At 34.4% G+C, this 20,334-nt stretch overlaps 1 protein-coding gene across 3 annotated transcripts in view; it reads left to right on the forward strand.

Annotated features, from left to right (window-relative positions):
- CRIM1 (cysteine rich transmembrane BMP regulator 1) overlaps positions 1-20,334 on the forward strand; it is a 170,933-nt gene that overhangs the window by 133,523 nt on the left and 17,076 nt on the right. For all 3 annotated transcript variants that reach the window (XM_027735057.2, XM_039385889.1, XM_039385890.1), the window contains 3 exons: positions 829-957; positions 11,438-11,594; positions 16,515-16,636. In XM_027735057.2, the coding sequence (XP_027590858.1) occupies positions 829-957; positions 11,438-11,594; positions 16,515-16,636 (408 nt within the window). The remainder of the gene's footprint in view (positions 1-828; positions 958-11,437; positions 11,595-16,514; positions 16,637-20,334) is intronic.

Consider the following 20,334-nt stretch of genomic DNA (forward strand, 5'->3'; position numbering starts at 1 on the left):
TTTGAAGTTCCTTGTTATTTCCATAAGTCTTTGGACTTTTGTTCTAACAACTTTGTATACTAGAACGCATTAATATTTCTGGCTGCCCAGTGTATCAAAACAAATTTCATACTCCAACATATTTAAATGGTGTCAAAAAGTAAGTATTATACTGTTTATAAGTAACTTCTAATTGGCAATAATATCCTCAACTTGAAAAACATAATCTGGTACTGCAAAGTATACTGTAAGAAGTGATGTTTTTGATGAATAGACGTGTTGAATGGTTTCCAGAGGTCTTTCACATGCAGTGAATCTTACATTCCCTTTTGGTATTCAGATTCTCTTCTGCTATAAATTTCATTAGAAGTGATCTTATTCACACAGAGAACAATTTGGCTACTGAGTCATGTGTTTTGATGTAAAGCTTGGTAGTATCAATCAACTGAGCTTCAGAGGAAGCTCTTTTTGGTTTCTAAAGCAAAAAAAGCTGCATGAAGTTTTTATTAAATACTGTTGGAGAAAAGTGGGCAAAATAAATATTTTACACCTAGTTTCAAACTGCATATGCAGGAAAGCTGATTTCATAGTGAGAAAAAAGAAAGGTAGTATTTCTTTCCAGTTTCAATACTTCAAAAATTTTCTGCAGCTTCATATTCTTTGTGTTGAGTGTACATCACTTCAAAACAAAGTCTTTTGCTTTTATTGTTTCAGAAGTACCAAGAGTATTCATCAGAAACAAAATTAAATAAAACTATTCACTACTGCTTTGTGTATGGATTTTTGTGAACTTAATTAAAATGTTCGAGGAATTTCAAATTTATTTGTTTTATTTTTTCTTACCCCCAGAACCAACTTATATCACAATAGGTCCACCCACCTGTGAGGCTTTGGTGAACTGCACTTTGACTGAAAAAGACTGTATCTATAGCTTCAAGCTGGACCAAAATGGTTGTCGCATTTGTCAGTGCAAAACCAGTGAGTATGCAAAAATAGGTGGCTCCTACCTTTTATTTCAAGCTGTATGTAAAAATGCTAGTATGCTGGGGTTTTCCATTCATAACGTTGACTATATGTTGTGTTAGTATGTGCGTGCTTTAAAGTTGCTCATCTGTAAAGAACAGGCTCCCGATTTCTGGCATTGCTTACTTGCTTAAAATTTGTTTGGAGGAAAACATGTAATGTTTGACTTAAGGTAAAAAATTAGCAGCTGGGTAGAAAAGGTAATAATCTGGCACTTAATATTCATTCAGACTCTGAGAAGTCTAGTCAGACTTCCACATTTCATTTTCCTCTGTATGTAAAGAATTTCAAGAGCATCTAGGTTTGTGCACTTCAGAAACTTCTATTGCTAAACAGCCTATTTTCAACTTACTTTTTTCATCAAAACTTAGATTTTGAGGATAAATGTTTGAAAAGTATATACGGGGGGTTTGTTTCTATAACATATGTTTATATTATATACATATATCTTCAGTTAACATTTATGTAGGTTTTAACATTTAACATTTCCTCAAGGAAAATTATTGTGCCTTGTGAGAACTTTGTGTGTATCAGCAAAAATGTATTTTCTGTTTGTGTTTCCTTAAAAGTTCAATATTTTTGGAAGAAATATAAAGAAATATCAGGTTGGTTTTTGGAATTGGCCAACAAAGGACACCTGTGGAGTACTAATCTCAGCTGCCAACCCAGCCTAGGAGTGGATTTAAACTCTCTTTCTAATGTTATTGTAATTTTGCAGCTTTCTCGTGGCATCTAAGGTTTACACAACTAAAGTATTACTCCATTCCCTTCCTTTGATTTCAGTCCACCCTTTCGCAGCCACTTTCTAAACCAGTATGACTATTTTAGGGGTCCCCAGTAGATATGGTCGAAAGAAAACTCTTAATTGGTAGAAACTAAAAAGTTTTAGGATTGGATTAGTGTTCTGCTAAAGGAGCAAAAAAACGGGTGTCCTGGCTTTTTTTTTTTTTCTCCCCCGGGGAAATATGCATTTTTTAATTCCATAAGGTAAAGGAGAAGACATCTTAATAAAACTAAATATGCGGTAAGCAATAACATTATCATGGTAATACAGAAATATTAATTTTGATAAGTTGTATTTGTGGAAGGATGACTTTCCATATATTACACCCAAACTGTCTTGAATTACATGCCTTACTTAGTTCTTCTGCAGGACAAAATTAGAAATGTTTAGTTCTGCTTTTAATACGGTAATTTGATTTTCCTTCTCCTTATATTATTACTAAATTGACTGGGGAGTTTGACACAAACAAGATGGACAGAGTTGGCAAATTTCATCATCTGTACCTGTGTGCAGTCTTTTCTTCCAGTTTGGTGCACAAGAGACACATCACTCCAAAGGATCATTTCTTTTTATCCTAGATTACCTGGCTGCACACATACACATACCCCATCCCAGGAAATTTCTGTTCTTGCTTGGAGTATTTCTGATTAAATAGTGCATAAGAACCTATTCAAGAGAATTTTTTTCTTGCTAGATTTGCTTGAAATTATTTTCATGGTACAGTAGCAAACTATCTGGAGCAAGCTTAATAGTATCATTTGTCTGTCATCTTTCTTTTTGGTTAAATAATGTGACTAGTAGATTGCTTAAAAATCTCAGTCACTGAGCAAAGGGAAACCTTTGTTTTCTAAAGAAGTGAAAATAATAGCTTGGAAGTCTTCATCATTCAGTGGTTATCAATCAGAATGACAGAAATTGAATTTTTCTGTCAAGTAATGTCTCTTGCTTGCAAGGCTCTGGACAAATGAGTGTATGAGAAACGAGAAGAAAGGAGGTTTAGGTCAAATATACTGAAAATATACTGCACTAATTCTCTGCATTTTGAGATCCTATGTCCAAACCTTTGATGTCCAAACCAGTTTAGTTGCATCTTGGCTCTCTTAAGAATGTGAGAATGTGTACTACCTTTAGCTCATGAAGACTGATGTGGACTTTGGGGAATATCACTGTCTTTATACTGCACTGACTTGTTTTTTGCTGGTCTAAGCTGCTCAACAGAGTCAGGTTTAAAGTGCCTGAGTAAAGGAATCCTCCCTACCTGTTGTTACCATCTGAAGTCATCATATCCTAATTCTACTAATCTCTTTCCAATAAAGTTTCATTTTTTACTGATTTCTCTTTAGATATCTCTGCTGAAGATTCGTTATACTTCAGTTTATTTCAGCCAAAATAAAAGCAAAATGACAAAGTGAAAGAACATAGAGTGAAGATGTAATTTTTTCTTCATTATTACCTTCATTTACATTCATGTATCTAGAAATAAGTACAACAGGTTTATTTGGAATAATTATATAAGTACAATATCATGAAACTTGTTTGGTGCTTTACTGTAATTTAGTTTCAAGTTTATCCAGCCTGATTCAAGCCAGCTACAGAATGAGAAGGATGAAAGAAGCAAATCATAACATTTCTAGGATATGATATCAATAGAAGTAGTTTACTTTGTCTTTTGTTCTTCCTGTTTTTGCAGTGAATGCAAAAACATGCTGGAGCAGCACACACTAAAAACATACATGCTGTAAAGTAAAATAAAATAAAATATTAAAAAAAAAATAACAAAGCCAGACCACAGTCATAAGAAAAGGGAGCAAAAAACTATATTGAGCAAAGAGTGAGCATAGATAGATATGGGGAAGAAAGTTCCAATGAGTAGAGATGGAACCACAAAAGATGAGGGAGAAAGAATGATCATACTGACCAGAAGCACATATAAGCCAAAGCAGCAGTACAGGACAGTAAAAGGTAAAAAGTATAATTGAGGATTTAGTAAGAACCACTGCAAATACCAAGAATAAAACTTAAACAAGTAGAAAAACATGAAATACACTTAAAAAATTATATAAGATGATACCAGAACAAAAAAACAGTAAATAAGAAAAAAATTGGGGTTTGTAGTTTGCAAGTGATTGCTTTTTGTGTGTCTAGGCCTTTGCTTTCATAGGGAGAACTGGAGTGGATTAAAGTCTTTTGGAGAAGGAGTACATTCGGAGGAGTCTTTGTGGAAGACCAGTGATTGTTTCTGAGGCAGGACTCTTGTTGCTCCAAGGAAGACTAATGGGCCGATTGAATAATGCCTGCTGATTGCAGTAATAGAGGATTTAAAATCTGGTAGTTGCTGCTGGACATTGTCATTCTTCAGTGAGAGTCTGAAGTCAGGGCCTTGTCTATTCCCCATATAAGATTAATGGAAAAGAAAAAGCCTTTAAAATCTCTCCTGCAACTGAGACTACAGTGATTTACCCCAAATGAATTGAATGTGAAGTACTCTTCAGGGTATAACTCTGAGCTTGTATGACTTTAGTATTTTTTTAACTTTTCAGATCTTACTAAAATTGAATTGGAGTGCTGCTGTCAATTTTAAAAATTTGTTGCTTCATTTAGAAGGCTTACCTTTGCAGTTCTAAGATGCAACTGTCATCCAGTTTCATTAATTCCAGACTGCTTATGGAGAGATGCAGTTGTAGAAGGCTGAGATGAGTCATTTTCCCTGGGCATTATAATGCATCATCATCCACTTTGTGTCATGGTCTCTTTCATCTGTCCAAGCAAACCATTCAATAACTACTCAAAAATTAGAAATCTTTGTATATTATGTGTTTGCACAGTTCTCTAGGCATGATACCACCCTTTCCCCGAAGCAGGTTCTAGCTATATATGCAGAAATATTTTTTTCAGAAGAGTGTTAATACCTTTTCCTTAAATGAGAAGAAAATGTTTGCTACTATGGAGTTAAAAAGGAGGTGTTATCATTCACTCTATACTAGCACACACCTGAAGCATGGTCTTCAATATTCTGGCAAGTTACACCATCTCCCTCTATAGGTGATGAAGCAGAATGAAATTCCAGCATGGACTTTGGGTTTGGCAATGTGGGACTTCATTTAGTTGTGTAGACATTCAAAGGCAGGATTGGAAGGTTTGACAAAAGGTAGGTAGGTGCATCCACATTTTTCTATTTTAGTATTCATTATCTTCCAGTGTTACTTTGATTTAGGAACAAATTCCATAGAAAATAAAAATTATAAAATAAAACGTAGTCCAAGTAGTCTCCCTTGGTGCAAGGAGAGTGCATACTGGATTTTTTGAATAATTTTGTAGATAGTAAAAGGATGTCTTATTCTTCTACAGTAATGTGAAAGGGAATAGCTATTCCATATTAGACCTCATTTAATGAAATACAGCCATGGAAAATTTGGGATGAAGCATGTTTCCTAAAAATTTAAGGCTTAGGTCAGAAAAAAGTACATGCTCTAAGTAGAATAGAAATATTAACTCTTAAGTACACATGTGCAAGATAGTAGAAGTGCTCCCTGAAGAGGATTAAATTACGATGAACTATTCATGCCAAATAAATATTACCTGTCTTCTCATTAGAATAAAAGTCTTTAGCAGGATCTCTGAAAATTACAATATACTGGGTTTAGTAATGCTTTAGTACAGTAAGAGTAGATAAGAATTTCACTTGACATGTGAAAGGGAAAAAAACCCCACAAATCCAATGTGCTTGAAGCTTGATCATTCTCCAGTAATTCCACCTTTGAGATATCACTGCTACAATTCCATTTTCATGAATTCATGTGTTGTATGTGAATCCTAGAGTTGTTTAGACCAAGTATTCAAGCCGTTAATTTGCCTCAGCGGACTCATGAGATGATTTTTTTAAACAGGGTTTTCTAGCATCACAGCGCCCAGTCCCTTCATTTTTATCCAGCTTTTGTGAATCGTGAGTTAATTCTAACAAAAGGAGGGAGGGTTAGTGTGGATCTGTGGAGGCAATATATTCAGAGAATTCCAGTTACTGATAAGTAACCTAGTTTTCTCCTTCATAAATTTGCCTCCCCAGATCCCCACCCCCGAAGATTAACCAGCAGTAGCAATCCACACCGAGAGGACGGCTGAGGAGTGCTTAATTATAAAGGTACTGTGAAACAGTTCTCCTGATATGACCTATCCTCAGCGTCAAGAAAATAATGCTGGTAAAGGTATGTAGCTAGCTTTGTGTAGCCACACTACAAATTTTCAGAAATGGGCACCAGCCTGAGCCAAGTTGAAATACTTGTCACATATCTAGTAATATTCTTTGGCAGTTATTTTTTCTTCTGTGAATTAGAGGACTAAAAAAAGAAAGCTAAAAGTATTTCAACGTGGAATGCATTTTCAAAAGTTTTTGGAGTAAGATGACTTTCAGTCTTTGCAGTACAAATATCAGTGTGTCCATACGTAAAATAATATATTGGAGAAACATAAATATCCCAGTTTAAGAGCTTAAAGTTTTTTATATACCGTACATTTGTTAGAAGAAATAAAGTCTTTTTTTAAAATCAGAGCTGGAATTACAATCAAGCTATTGTAAGTTCAAACAGAAGATATTTTTTGAGCTAAACATGCAATTCATGGAGTTGAATTTTTTTTTACTTTTCAGTTTGGTTTTTGGGCAATATTTTATAACACTCCTGTTATTCATAGGTGTGAGGTAGGGATGTGAGCACTCTGAAACCAGGAATAAGTTATGCATCCAGTGGTTTGAATTTAGGCCAAAGACTTGTGATTCCCTTTGAGATACATTGCTTTTGAGATACCATACTAATGGAGAGGTTGTGTTGTATCTGAAATATTTCGCTGTTAAGTGAATTCTCCCAAATGTAAAGATTGCTACCATTGCATATGATGGGACAGAATGTTGCTGTCATCTTGTTTGTGAGGTAGGCCCTGGACTATAGTAGGTCACATCAGTATATCAGCTGCTCTTATGTGCTGATTTTTGAACATATTTTTCTTTCCTTCAGCAGCCATATCTTGGTAATCATCTCTTCTTAAGGCAAGACTTTCTTCTGCAGAAAGGGTTGTCCCATCCACCATGTCCCAGACAGATTCCCCTTAAAAAGTGTCATGCTCTTCTGAAACTCTAATATTAGTTTATTGTAATCTGCATGTATGAAATTGTCTGTAAGCGGGGGAAAGAAATCACTGTATTTAAAAGGAGTTTATGGACAATGGTGACCAGGCTTTAAAACCTTGCCAATATCTGTATGTTAATAATTCACAAATATGGTTGGCGCTTTTTTTTTTTTTTTTAAGACCAATTCATCCTCAGTGTTCTTTCTACTTGTATTTTTTTCCAACAGCATTATATTAAATTGATCCAAATTAATCCAATAACTTGAAATTCCCATATTTGAGTCAGCATACAGTTTGTTAATTTGTTGCAACTACAGAACAAAGTATTTGCTATAACTACAGTCTTTAGGGGGCTGAAAGTCTGTAAGCAATGGCTTTTGCCAGTATAGAGAGGAGTAGTGAAGACTGTACTACCAGCTGGACTTGTTGGTAACTGACTTTTGCAGTCGTGGTTGAACATGGCAAAGAAAACTGTATGGTCATGTCATGTGGGCTGGGTTCACTGCTAGAAGTATTCAGTGCATGTTTGTCCTCAAGTGAGTATCAGTTCCTAGCAGGAGACTATTTAATAATGTCACTGGTTGAGGACAAACAGCCTTTCCATGATTGTTCTAGCCATCTACTCTACATAATTATTTCAGCGTTTTATGTGGTATTTCAGCTAAGGTCTGTCCTCACATTAAAAAGCTAAGTATTTCTTGTAAAAATATGGTTCTGTTAGCCTGAGACATTCAGGAACACATTCATCTTTTTCTAAAGTCATATCATGTCAGTATCGTTCTGAGATCAACAAATATCCTGCCTCTGAACTCTGAGATTGTCACATAAATCCTTGTTTATTCTTATGGATGGCACATCCTTGTATGTTTGCAGTATTACATTTCACCCCAGTATTACTTTATTCCCCTAAGCCCTCCAACTACCTTGTTTAGATGGATTATTTTCTTTATTGAAATTACCTCATTGACATTTCATGTTTCATAAGAAAAATTAATGAACAGGTTTCTACAAATCATGTTTCCCTAAGCAGCACAATGAGAAACGTTTTCCCTTTAATTGATTTCCTATTGATCATTTTATTTCTGTTTTATCTACCTTTTATCTAACCATCAGTTTTGCTCCCTAGGTGATGTCACTATAACTAATCAGTCAGAAAAAAAGCAAAAAAAAAGCTTATACTGTGTGATCAGAAGCTTGATCCCATTCTGCTAGAGCTGCAGTGATGTGCAAGTGTATAATGCATTTCTGTCAAACTCTAAACACTAGTTTTCTTCTGCATTGGCTTATTAAATGTTTCCTGTCCCCTCATTTCAACCTGTCTGATTGCCCTTATATACTTTTGAAGCAATTATTAGGCCAGTTAGGGCTGGATCTCTTCTCTGCAAATACATTCCATTATTTGGGATTCAGTTTGCTTATGAAATTTGTCTAAGCAGAGATAGAAAACACTCTCAAACAAGGAACCTCATTACATTTTGCCATAATAAATTTCCTCAGTTCATCGCAGTTGACTTTCATGAGCTAGTTCTCCTCGTTCTTCAGTATTTGTCACTTGAAATGCAAAATCTTTGCAAAAAATCTGCTTTTACTTATGGTTTCATAATGAATTTATGATTATGTTAGTAATGATTAATTTAAAGCTATAGGTAATGGTATAGAAAAACTTTCAGCATGGCAGTTGTGTATACTGAATTTGATCCACATGTGAATATTTAAGTTTGCAATCTTTTTCTCTTTTTCTTCTTTCTCTGATAGCTCACTCCGCTTTGTGACATTGATTGTTCACTTCATTTTCTCAAAAAAATACCTGCCTTAAAATGCTGGACAAGGCTTTTCAATAAGCTTGTGCAGCAGACATAAACTGTGTATGTGTACCAGATGGTATTTTGTTTTGACACTGCCTGTAGTTGTCATGTTTTTAATAATGTTTCAGTAGGAAAAATTTATGTGGTTAGATGTAAAGTCAGAAAGCAGACCAGAATTCAGTACATTTCTTCATAGTGATTTTTTTTTCCAAAAACTATTGAAAATCTATTTCCGTATCTTGTACTCTCATACTGTCAGAAATTTAAGTGTGATAACATATTAATTTCATTAAAAACCATCTTCTCAGAAACCATAATTTTTAGCATCTTATTAGAAGGACTGTCAGCAGAGGTCTCTGGAGATTCTTCTGATTACTTCATGTAGCATAACACTAGTAATTTCATACCTGAACTGTTCATAACTGAAGAGTTGTCTGCATTGACTTCAGCAAACTTTCCCTTTATGTTTGACATAGCCAGATTTTTGATGATTTTTCATGTGCTCTCCACTGTCTGTTCCTGAGAGGCAGTGGTGGTTATTAGTTATCCATCCCAGGGCTCTGAAGCGCTTTTCTTTCTTGACCACTGACAAAGTGAAAATTCTTTTGAGGATAATCACTATGTAAAGGATTAAGAAAGGAAGATACTGCCTCAAGGCTGGATCTTCTGGTTAGTATGTCAGCAGAGTATTTGAGTTTTAAGTATATTTAACATCATAAGCTACTTGGGATGAGACACTGTCTTCCTGCTTGTGTAGCACTATCCTAGTCACCTTGACCCTTTTAAGAAAGTATATTAACTTTTCACGTAACAAACTTGTTTCACATTTCTGAAAAGCAGTTTCACTAACCAAATGAAAGCAGAAGACTGAAAACAAAGATATATTTGGCTGTGGGATTCTGAGGCATCATTATTTTGCCATCTGCTATAACTTCATAGTCAAACTTGGGTGTTGCACTTTGGTAGCTCTCCTGAGCAGATAATCTGGAGACAAATAAGATAAAGAAATATGACAACTAAAAAAGATGTTCTAGTTGTTTCTGGTTTTTTAGATATTTTTTAAAATTGTTATTTCCAGCTCTTTCACATTTTTAAGATACCTATTCGTTTCTGCTATGCCTTTGCATCTGTACCTTCTTGTTTGTTAGCCTGTCTTCATGAACCTGATGTTTATGGACAGCCACCTAAACATTTCCTCTCCATGACAAAGTATGCTTCAGAAAATGAATGGTTCTGATTGATTCTGCTTGTGCGATTCCAGGATTATTCACCAATCAGTTTGAGTATCTGCACAAGATATCATAACTTAAATTATATCAAAATTTATAACTGAACTTAATTCTTTTTGGAGATTTTCCAGTGTACTTTTCCATACATTCTTCATAAAGTTCAAGCCTAGCTTTAAAAATTATGACTGCCTTATAAAGTCTTGCATAATGAGAAGTTTAGTTAATTATTATTGCTGTATGCTGCAAGGCAATAATTCTGTACAAACATTCTAATATAAATCTCATAAATGCAAAAGAAATTCTCATTATTTTAACTTGCTTCTGGGAAATTCTTTGTATTACACATACATCACTCTTTACCAGAGAAAATACCAAAGTTTCCTCTGCATTATAATGTTTTAAAATCAGCATTAGTGGCTACATATTAAAAAAAATCTAGTATTTTTGATAGATCAGCCTGACTTAATCCTTCAGAAACATGTGAAAGTTCATGAAGATCTTTGTATGTGTGTTTCTGTCTGAATAAAGCAAGAACCTGAGATAAGGGTTACCGTTGCTGTGGAAAGGTTAGATCTGACTGAGAGTAAATGCTTAAATCTTGTGACATCGATACTCTGCTTACACACACAATCTCCAGAGGTTAGGAAAGGATCTGGCATTTCTCTGTATTCTAAATGGCAAATAAAACCCCCAAACTTGCACCCTTTTTGCTTCAGACACCAAGTTTGCATAAAAATGGAGAGGTGAGAGCCATGAACCTGATGATATTCATCCTACTTAAACTGAGAACTGTTGTTTGGGATAATGAGGCTCTTATGTTGTATTGCACTTGTATGCCCAAATTCCACTGCAGAAGTAGGCAGTGAATTTACCAGTTTTCTCCAAAGCTTTGGTCTCATTCTGAGATGGTAAAAAGCATGCCTTCTTTAACAAATGAGCACTAATCTGATAGAAAAAATAAGGAAACGCTTAGCTTAGTCACATCAGGTTAAGTCTTTATTTTGCAGCCTTAAATGCAACATTACAAAAACAGAAGAGAAGACATTAAAGTAAAGCTAAGATTCCTTCTGTGGTCTGCCTTCAGTATATTATTGTGTTAAAAATGTGAAGATTATCTTTACATTTCAGACTCACAGAAGTAAGAAACAGAATAAGTAATGTACTGATCTCCTCTTTGGAAAAACCTTAAATGTCCATATCCCTAAAGGGGTCTCCGTTGGCTGTGCATCTATTAATAAAATCATGTTAGCTTATGGTACCAGGTGGTACTCCCCAGGTTCCTGACAGAAACTGAAGAAATTCTGTGCCTTCTGCTCATGCAGGTTGGGTCATTACTGGAGAATTCTGTTAAATATTTTAAAAACAGAAGAGTCTGAAGCTAAGGCTTACCAGTACTAAAAAAGTTATGAAGTAAAAGGGAACAGAAGATTTAGTCTGCTAAAGATGTGTTTGATATAAACAGTTTTCATGTTGTGATAACCTGTATGTGTCCTTCGCAGGGGAGGAGCTGTGCACCGGCCTCATTTCGGGCTGTTCCTTGGACTGTTCCTTCGGCTTCCAGACTGACATCCACAACTGTGAGATCTGTCAGTGCCGACCACGGCCTAAGAAGTGCAAACCCATTGTATGTGACAAGTACTGTCCCTTTGGATACTTGTACGTATTCTGATTCTGAAAAGTGTATTTAATACAATCCCTGTCCATACTGAAAATGTGCAAAAATCCAGGCATGTGTACTTGTGTTTACTTTGTGGCAAAGCAAGGGGAAATGCGGGAAAATAGATATGTTGTTACTTGATGTGAGATTACAGTATTCTTCAAAATGGATTTTGATCAACATGTTAAGAAACAGCAACTCAAAGAACAGCAGCAGATTATAAAAGCAAAGAAGTGCTTCAATTTTTTGAAGAATTTGATAAACAAGATGAGAAAGCTACTTACAAGTAATGTCTCTTGCACATAGCTTTTTAAAATTCTGTTTGCATGCTTTGATAACCTTTCATTTTATAGCCCATTTATTTTATTCAAATGATTATCTAGTATTTCAAGTTTCTTTTAATGTTGATATGACAGCAGAACTAATTTTAGTGAGACATTTCTGATAATTACTTTACAGAATTTGTGAAGAACAGTGCTATCTCTTATCTAAGTTTTTGTAAATGTGTTCAAAACCTGTATTTGTGGTGGAGTTCTTTCTCCATAAAAGTAGATATTTGTGGTATTTATTAGACTGTGGAGTAGGTGATGAAAACTGAGCAGATCTTTTGTCGCAGAAATTTCTTAGTGGTTAGTCTGGTACCTTCTATATATATTTTACCAATATATTTTATTTTTCATGTTATTGCCTGCTTTTCATAACAGTTTAATTTCTACCTCATGATAGCAGATCTTCAGATGATGTTCATATGCAATTTATTTCTTTAGGATTTTTAATGAAGTTGACTATATTTGCAGCACCTAGTGTGATACTAATACTCCTTTAATTTCTAATTCATTTCAGAGTTCTGTTTAACCCTTGTTCATAATTCATAATTATGCAATTCATAATTGCAGCAGGTTTTTATAATGGCAGTCTTTTGTGTAGTGTGTCCTTCTTAGTACACTGAGTAGTAGATGAGATAGGAAAAGCAAGAATTTTAAAGAGTTAAAATTGTTTTCAGTCATGTTGACTTCAGGAGTAGCTGAGAGTTATTTTTAGTTTCTCAAGTGACAGAAAGGAGAACAGGAGGGAAGTTCAAGAAAAGCAGTGTCAGTTTTGTCTTCCCAGAACTTTTGCCCAGTGGCTTCAAAGGCAAGGATGGCTGAAGATGGGTAGCAGAACAAGAGAAACCTGGAAGACTGAGCAGAAATAATGTCTGGTTAGCTGTCTCAGTTTTTTAGAGAGGATAACATTGCTTCCATTAAGTATCAAAGGAGTGAAGTCAATTAAAACAAGTACAAAGCATGCAAAATGGTTTAAAAATATCCAGGGAGAGTGAAGTTTGAGCCATGCCAGTGAACAGGCACAAAATACAGGTCTCTTAAAGCTGGAAGACAAAGAGACAAATGGTGTTGAGGTGTCTGAAACTGAGGGAACTTCACAATGGAATCAGCAGGAAGGGTGGCTGGAATAAAACAACAGCAATAAAGAAATACAACTTACAACTGTATTCAAGAATTTACTCCAAATCGCCATATAATCCTCTTATGCTGTAACTATTTCATAAGGGGCAGTGAAATCCTTTGCACTAGCTTAAATTTGATTTTGAACTTTGGCAAAGAAAAGAGAAAAAAATCTGAATAACAGCCATCATAATATATTTAATTGCTATTTGCAGCAAAGATGGAATCCATTTTTTTTTTCCACAACATCATCAGTAGCTAGTACAGGATGTGAGTTCAGTAGTCTCCACACTGTTTATGTGAACATATACTTTAATTTCTGCTTTGTATTTGTGTTTTAAAAATTAATGTCTGTTAAAATTGTTTTATAAACTGATATATCAGCAGATTAATCAGATGTGATATTTAAAGAGTGCACTAAGGGTGGTAGATTTTGGAGTTTATACTGCTTCCATACCATAGCTCTTAATTTTTTGCCTGTACCAAGGTCAATAACTTAAAGCTATCAGGACAGAGTCTGAGAAGACTGCTTTCATCCACGTGCTCAAGGATGTGAATGTTTTTGCATAATAGCAGAGACAGCTGGTATGAACTCCAGAATTTTTTATAGTTTACTTAGTGTGATTGAGTATTGTTCTGTTTGAACAGGAAAAGCTTTTTTTAGTTTTAATATTACAAGTGCATAAATAAATTGTTATTTTCAAGGCCACTTGCTTTAGACTGTTCGAAAGTTATGAGAAAAACATTGAGTAAGGTCTATTGAATGTCTTTTGTCGTTGTGTTTTTTGACTTATACTGACATACCTTGAATATGTTCTTAAAACAAATTCTATGTGTTTTCTTTCCATTCTTTGACTCCACTCTATTTTTTGACTTTTCTGTGGTGTCTAAAGCAATCCAGTTTGTTTCTCCTTTTGATTTCTTTCAATTTACTACTGCTGGTTTTCTTTCCTGGGAATCCTAGTGTAGATGTCACACTAAATTGTTAAAAATATTTTTCTTCAGCTGATAAGGACTATTCTGAACTATATTTAGCAAAGTCATTTACTATTAATCAGATTAAGGTTAAAAAGCATAAATATTGAATCTTGCAGTTTGCTGCTATTCGTTTGATGTCCTAGACATGATAGAATGACACCTTGATCAGACATGGACTCACAGAGTATCAGATCTGACACTGACTCACTAAGTATCACATCTGGACCATTTAATAACTTGCCCAGGCATTCCCAGTCTCAGACATGCAGTCTGCCTCATTCAGGGGAGTTGTGGGAGTTTGGTGACAACATCACACAGGTCAGGACTTCTCCACAGGCTAGCACTAAACACACAGTTTATCTATAAATAGAAAGCATTTAAAAAAAAAAAAAAAAAGCGTTCAGCCTCTTACACTGTATCTTGTAAAGAGCAGTAATTTTAGTCTATAGTATCATGCATTTAGTATACTGATGTACAGAGGAAAATTACAAATTTCTGTATGTGTTTTCTGTATTTAAGTAAGCTGAAACACACTTTTTTTTTAACTAAAGTGTGCACAAAACATTTTTATTAGAAAATCTATGAGAACTATATAGTAAAAGCATTTTAGAAATGACAGCACATTTTAATGGGCATAGTATGGTAGTTGTGAGTAAGATAAAGATATTTTAAAAACACATTGATGCCGAGCTGATGCCAGTGTTCTCAGGAACCCTGTCTTTGGGATGAACTTCCCCATATATTTTTGTACACCTGAAAAAAATTTGAACTTTAAACCCTTTTAAGCTAATTGGAAAATAGTCTTCAATTTAAATTCTGGGTTTACATGTAGAATGTAAGTTATGCACAATGCTTGGCTAGTATTTGTAAAATGATGAATGTTTAATGAAGTCTTCAGATAATTTAATTTTTTAAAAATTGGAAGTGAGCACCCTAATCTTGTCATTCTTTACAAAATACATGAATAATTGAACCGAATGAAATTAAGCATTTAAAGATAACTATGTATGGAACTGTTTGTAGGATACAGGGCTAAAATTGTGGCAAGAACTACTTTAGGATCATTTCACTTCAAGTCTTACTTTGGTGCTAAAATTATTTAGATTTGCAGTTGTATAGTACATGTGTTCACTATACTGCTACTGTGCCAAATTCTTTTTTAAAATGATGTGCTGTATTTTAATGTTAACATCATAACAAGCCTGTTATGATCATTAAAAACATGGGATGTAATGGAAGACAAATTTCTATTTTAATGTAAAACTTCAGTCACAAATAGGAGACGACAGAAAAGTTAAAAGAAAAGTATATTAGAGAGTTAAAAGTTAAGGAGTAATCATCATGATTGTGATTTTTTTTTTTTTAAGATTGTCAAAGGTTAGCAACTGGAAGTACTGAGGTTGTGCATCTTGAAAAAAACCAAAACCTTTTCATAATTGTCTGAAAAAAAACTGCTGAAGAGCTCACTGGTTTAAAATTTTACATATTAATGGAAAGAAGCATTCCTTTGGATGGAATAGGAAGACAGAATGTCTTTCATTCTCCATCCTACTGTGTGACAATTTGTTGTTCTCAGCCTTCTAACTAAAAATTAAATAAAGCTTTCTAGAGTTTGAAGTCAGGCTTTCTAGAGATCTACATAATTTATTTCTCCTCTATCCTTCTAGATCATGTTCTGTAACTTCCCATGTCTTTTCTTTGTTTAGTACATCTGTGCCTAGAGTTTGAATGGTATTTTCTGTCTTCCTGTAAAAAAGGCAAGGAAATATTCAATATGGGATCCTCTAAAGCAGCATGTTTATGGTGCTGTGAAAAGGTGCTGTTAGGTGGTGCTCTAGACTCCTGCCTAGCTTCACCAGGAAGCTTTGGAAGCATTTGAGTTCTTGATTCTCTGTACTCTGTTTCCTGAAAATTTCTCTAGTTTTACTATTTCAAAACATGTTACTGTGTGTTTGCTACTATTTATATGGGTTACTGGCATTCTATGTGCTAGTTCTACGTGAGCTTTTTGTCTGCTTATTTAACACTTCTGGAAATCTCTCTATAGTTTAAATATACAAGATAGGAAATCTACTCTAAGTTACTTGTTGTTGGAGGAAAAAATTTAACAGTGATTTGTGTTATAAAAACGTAATAAATATAACAGAATCCTACCTACTCCTTTGATATCTTCACAGTTGTAGAAGGTTTTTTTTGCATTTTTTCACTTGAAAAAAGAATGGATCATCAAAAGCAGTCATAAGCCCATACATCTGTATTATCTGCTGTGGCTTGAAAGTGCAAATGCAGAGATTTTGCCAGTCATGTGGAAAGAGCACATGCCAGGGTTGGAGACCTGTACCTCCCATAGAACCACTGAATCTAAGGGTGACAATTAACAATAATTTTCTTTAATTATCAGTCACTTTTTTAGGGGATGCTTTTGCTTTAAAGATCATGACATGTAGATACTTAAAGTGTCTTGCTGACCTTTTACAAATTATTTTGGTCATCTAGGAAGAACAAGCATGGCTGTGAAATCTGTCGATGTAAGAAATGCCCGGACCTGCCTTGTGGTAAAATCTGTCCGATGGGCTTCCAGCAGAACAGTCACGGCTGTGTTATCTGCAAGTGTAGAGGTACGTGCAAGTGCATTACCACCTCGAATTACGACTTGTTTTCAAAGCAGTTGGAAAACAGAGCAAAAGAAAAGGAATACTGCACAGAATATGTACAAATTGAAATATGGTAGCTGGTGGGGGAGTTGGTTCTACATTGTTCAAAGGATTGTATTGTTTTGATGGTGTTTGTTATTATCTGTGTGCATCTTGGCTTCAGCAGAAAGCCTCAGCTTTGCTTTCATCTCCCATTAAAAAGTCACAAAAAATTTGTTATCATTAATAAAAATTGGATCAGGCTCTTAATAAGCAACTGCTAGAAATAAGCTAGTCGAAGGCTTTTTTTTTTCAGCAGTGATGTTCTTCTTGGCTTCTTCACCATTATCTTTTTTTACAAACAAGTTTTGGATTTGATAGATATCCTGTATATCGTCTAAAATGGGAGTGCTGTTTCTTGGACACTTTTCAAGCAATTGTAATGAACAATGAGTAGAGAGAGCACTTGCCCAGCAGAAAGGACTTGGTATTCTTAAGTTAAAAATTTCACACATTCCACATACCGAGCCTGTAACCATCAAGTTCAAGGTGGATATTGAGATCAGATGTTCATTAGTTGCTTTATATTTGTGCTGCTTTTAGCAGGTCTGTTTTTTAAGATATTTTCAGATTCTGTTTTACATTAGTCTGGGTATCAGACTTCCTTCATAGCTCATCTCCATGTTTTACATGTAATAACTTTTTGTTTGTGCTCAGTCTCTTTCTGATCCTCACTGCTCTTTCATGCTTACTTTTTTTGATTCTTACTTGTGTGCTTTGATTTATAGCTATAGTCAAGTAAGTTTGATTACTTTTCCATTGTTTTGTGTAATGACTCTATTCTTACCATTTTTAACAGCTATTTCTTTTGCATTTTAAAAAATCATAAAATGTAATAGGAACAATGCTATGGGAACATAGCACTGGAAGAAAGTGTATGAGTTCCTGAAGTCGGTCGCCTGTAGCTAAAGGCAAACATGCAAGCATATAAATCAGAAATATCCAACATTATCTTTTCTCTACATGTCATAATACACTGCAAACAGTTATAACAAAACTTTAAGACTTCTAGCAAAATGAAAGTTGAAATGTTGCAGATATGAGAAGCAGAGAGACATTTCACTGACATAAGCTACAATATATGACTTTTACTAGAAATTAAAATTTTAAAAATTAAATAAGAAAGGGTAACTGCTGAAGGGCATTCCATTGAGATAATTCTTATCACTCAGCTTGTCATTTGTCTCCATGTTCACAATCAGAACACTTTTCTCTATTGTCGTGATGCTGTGACAGAACGTACACAGAGTGTTCTCTTAGGTGTGCCATAATTGCATCCCAGACTATAAACAGATGCAATTCTTTGGTCACTAATTATGTGTATGCACACTGTGAAGTGCTTTCCTTAACAAGGGTGAATTTTAAAATAAGCACAAATAATTAGTGAAATTAACTTGATACCTCTCTAAGTATTTATTGTTGTCATGATCATAAAGATACCAAGCCATGAGAATATCATTTCAACATCATGTCATTAGCTACTTGTCAAAGAATAATTAATCACCAGTATGTTCCAGAGAAGATGTGAGTCCTTGTTAAAATTTTGACCCAAAATGCCTAAGTAAGAGGAAGGTATGGGTAAATCCTCTGCCTGTGAGTTAGTTCCGCTGCCTAAATTGCTTCTGCCAGAAATAGCTTACAGCAGGATTAATAGAAGTAGGACCATAGAAGTACAGGGCTGAGATAGTCCTTTGGAAAACTGAGAGTCCATTTCTTTGACCTTGAATAAAATAGAGTCTATCTGGATAATCCTTGACAGATGTTTGTCTAAGATTTAATTTATTAAGAATCTCCACTTTCAAAAGAAAAAAACAAAACAAAACAAAACAATCAAATTTCTCTAAAATAATGTTTTCTTGTGGCTAGCAATATATGACATTTTTAAATAAATTTTCTAAAATTTCTGTCTCCCTTCCTACACATTGAACTGGTTAGTTTTTGTCCTAAGCTTAGAAGACATATACAACAGCTAAGCACCATTCCCTTTAGAATTTTTGCAACGTTTAAGGAGTTGCAACTGGTGACCCCTAAACATTTTTTTGACGGGGTGCATTTCTAAGTCAAATAAACCCTGTTACTGTGGTTTCTCATCACTGTTTAAAAACTTGATATTGTACTTTAGCAGTGGTAAAATCTTCGAACTACTAGAGTAGTAGTGTTGCATTTAAATTTACAGTGCTCCTGTACTGGTATCTTAGATTGAACTTGCTTGTTCTGCAACCTTAACACATTACTGACTCCTTTTTCCTTGTAAACTACTGTATCTCAGATCATTTCAACCATACCTTTAGTTAGCCAGTTATTCCCATTTTGTATTTAGACATTGGGTTTCTTCAAGTATTAGCTTTTGTACTAATTGTAATTAAAAACTGAAAAGTGAAAACAGTCTCGGTGTGTGAACTTAATTTTGAATAGTTGCCTATGTGCTTGCTGTATTTCTCCAAATTTTGGAGCATACCTTAGAATACATCAGGAAAAAAGTTTGATTACATTGGATACTTCATTTATTTAGGAAGGGGAAGGGTTTTATCATCTAGGACTTCCCAGTGTCAATAATAATTTCAATATAGACCAGTATTCCAGTGAAATTAAGTCAAATCAGAATTTATATAATCTGATACTAAGGTATAAAAGTATAGTAACCGAATTTAAATTTTTTATAATATTTTTGTTCATGCAATAGGATGAAGACTGTTCTAAGAAGTACTTTATCCTTGTGCAGCATTTATTTTTAATTCATAAAATGGTATGCTAATGTAATTTCTGTGTATTGGCTTTCTATTCTGAAAACCAGCCTCAAACTTTGTACCATCTGCTTGTTAGACCACTTTTGATAGATCTGCTGCAGCTGAAGAAGTGCTGACCTACATGTTAGTGTGTAAAAAAAAAAAAAAAAAAAAAAAAAACACACACCCCAACCAACCAATCAAAAAGCCAACAAGCAAAAAAAAAACAGAACAGAAAAATGGTTACTAAAATTACATATAAACATTGCTACTTTTCATACATCATCTCTGTTTTAAAAGAAAATAAAATGAGGAACCTAATACAAATAACCTTATATATTATATGTGTGTCAGCAGAGCATCACTGACATACCAATGAAAACAAGTCAGTTCACTGACAAACTGATCCTAAATCCTTCATCATAATAATGATGTGGGTAGGGGAGCGTTGGGCTCTAAATTCACTCAGCTGATTAACAAAGAGTATATTGAGGCTGAATCCTGCAGCACTTAAATACCCCTTAAGATGCCAATGAGACTTTATCCTCCCTGGACCAACTGCCTTGTGTGTTCCAATGGAGTGCAACAGTCCAAGCTACTGTATTCTCATCTCAGTAAAAGCTAAAAAAAATGAGGGATAAAATTCTCAAAGCAGTTCTCTTCCAAACATCTCATTTATCACAGTAATATAAACAAATAATTTCTCACAAGAAGTACTTTTTGTAATATTTCCAATATCTACCTGTTAGCATTTGTTTGTAATTTTTTATCATTCGTAAGACCATCCGTAGCTCTTGTAAATGCTTTTATATTCTACTTGCTATCAGATACATTATAGAAAATCTAATATCCTGTGATATTTAAATATTTCATTTGAAATATGTTTCATGCTTTCTC

Source organism: Pipra filicauda, unplaced genomic scaffold (genome assembly GCF_003945595.2).
Source record: "Pipra filicauda isolate LSUMZ 115617 unplaced genomic scaffold, ASM394559v2 scaffold448_size536912_pilon, whole genome shotgun sequence".
Taxonomy (NCBI): Eukaryota; Metazoa; Chordata; class Aves; order Passeriformes; family Pipridae; genus Pipra; species Pipra filicauda.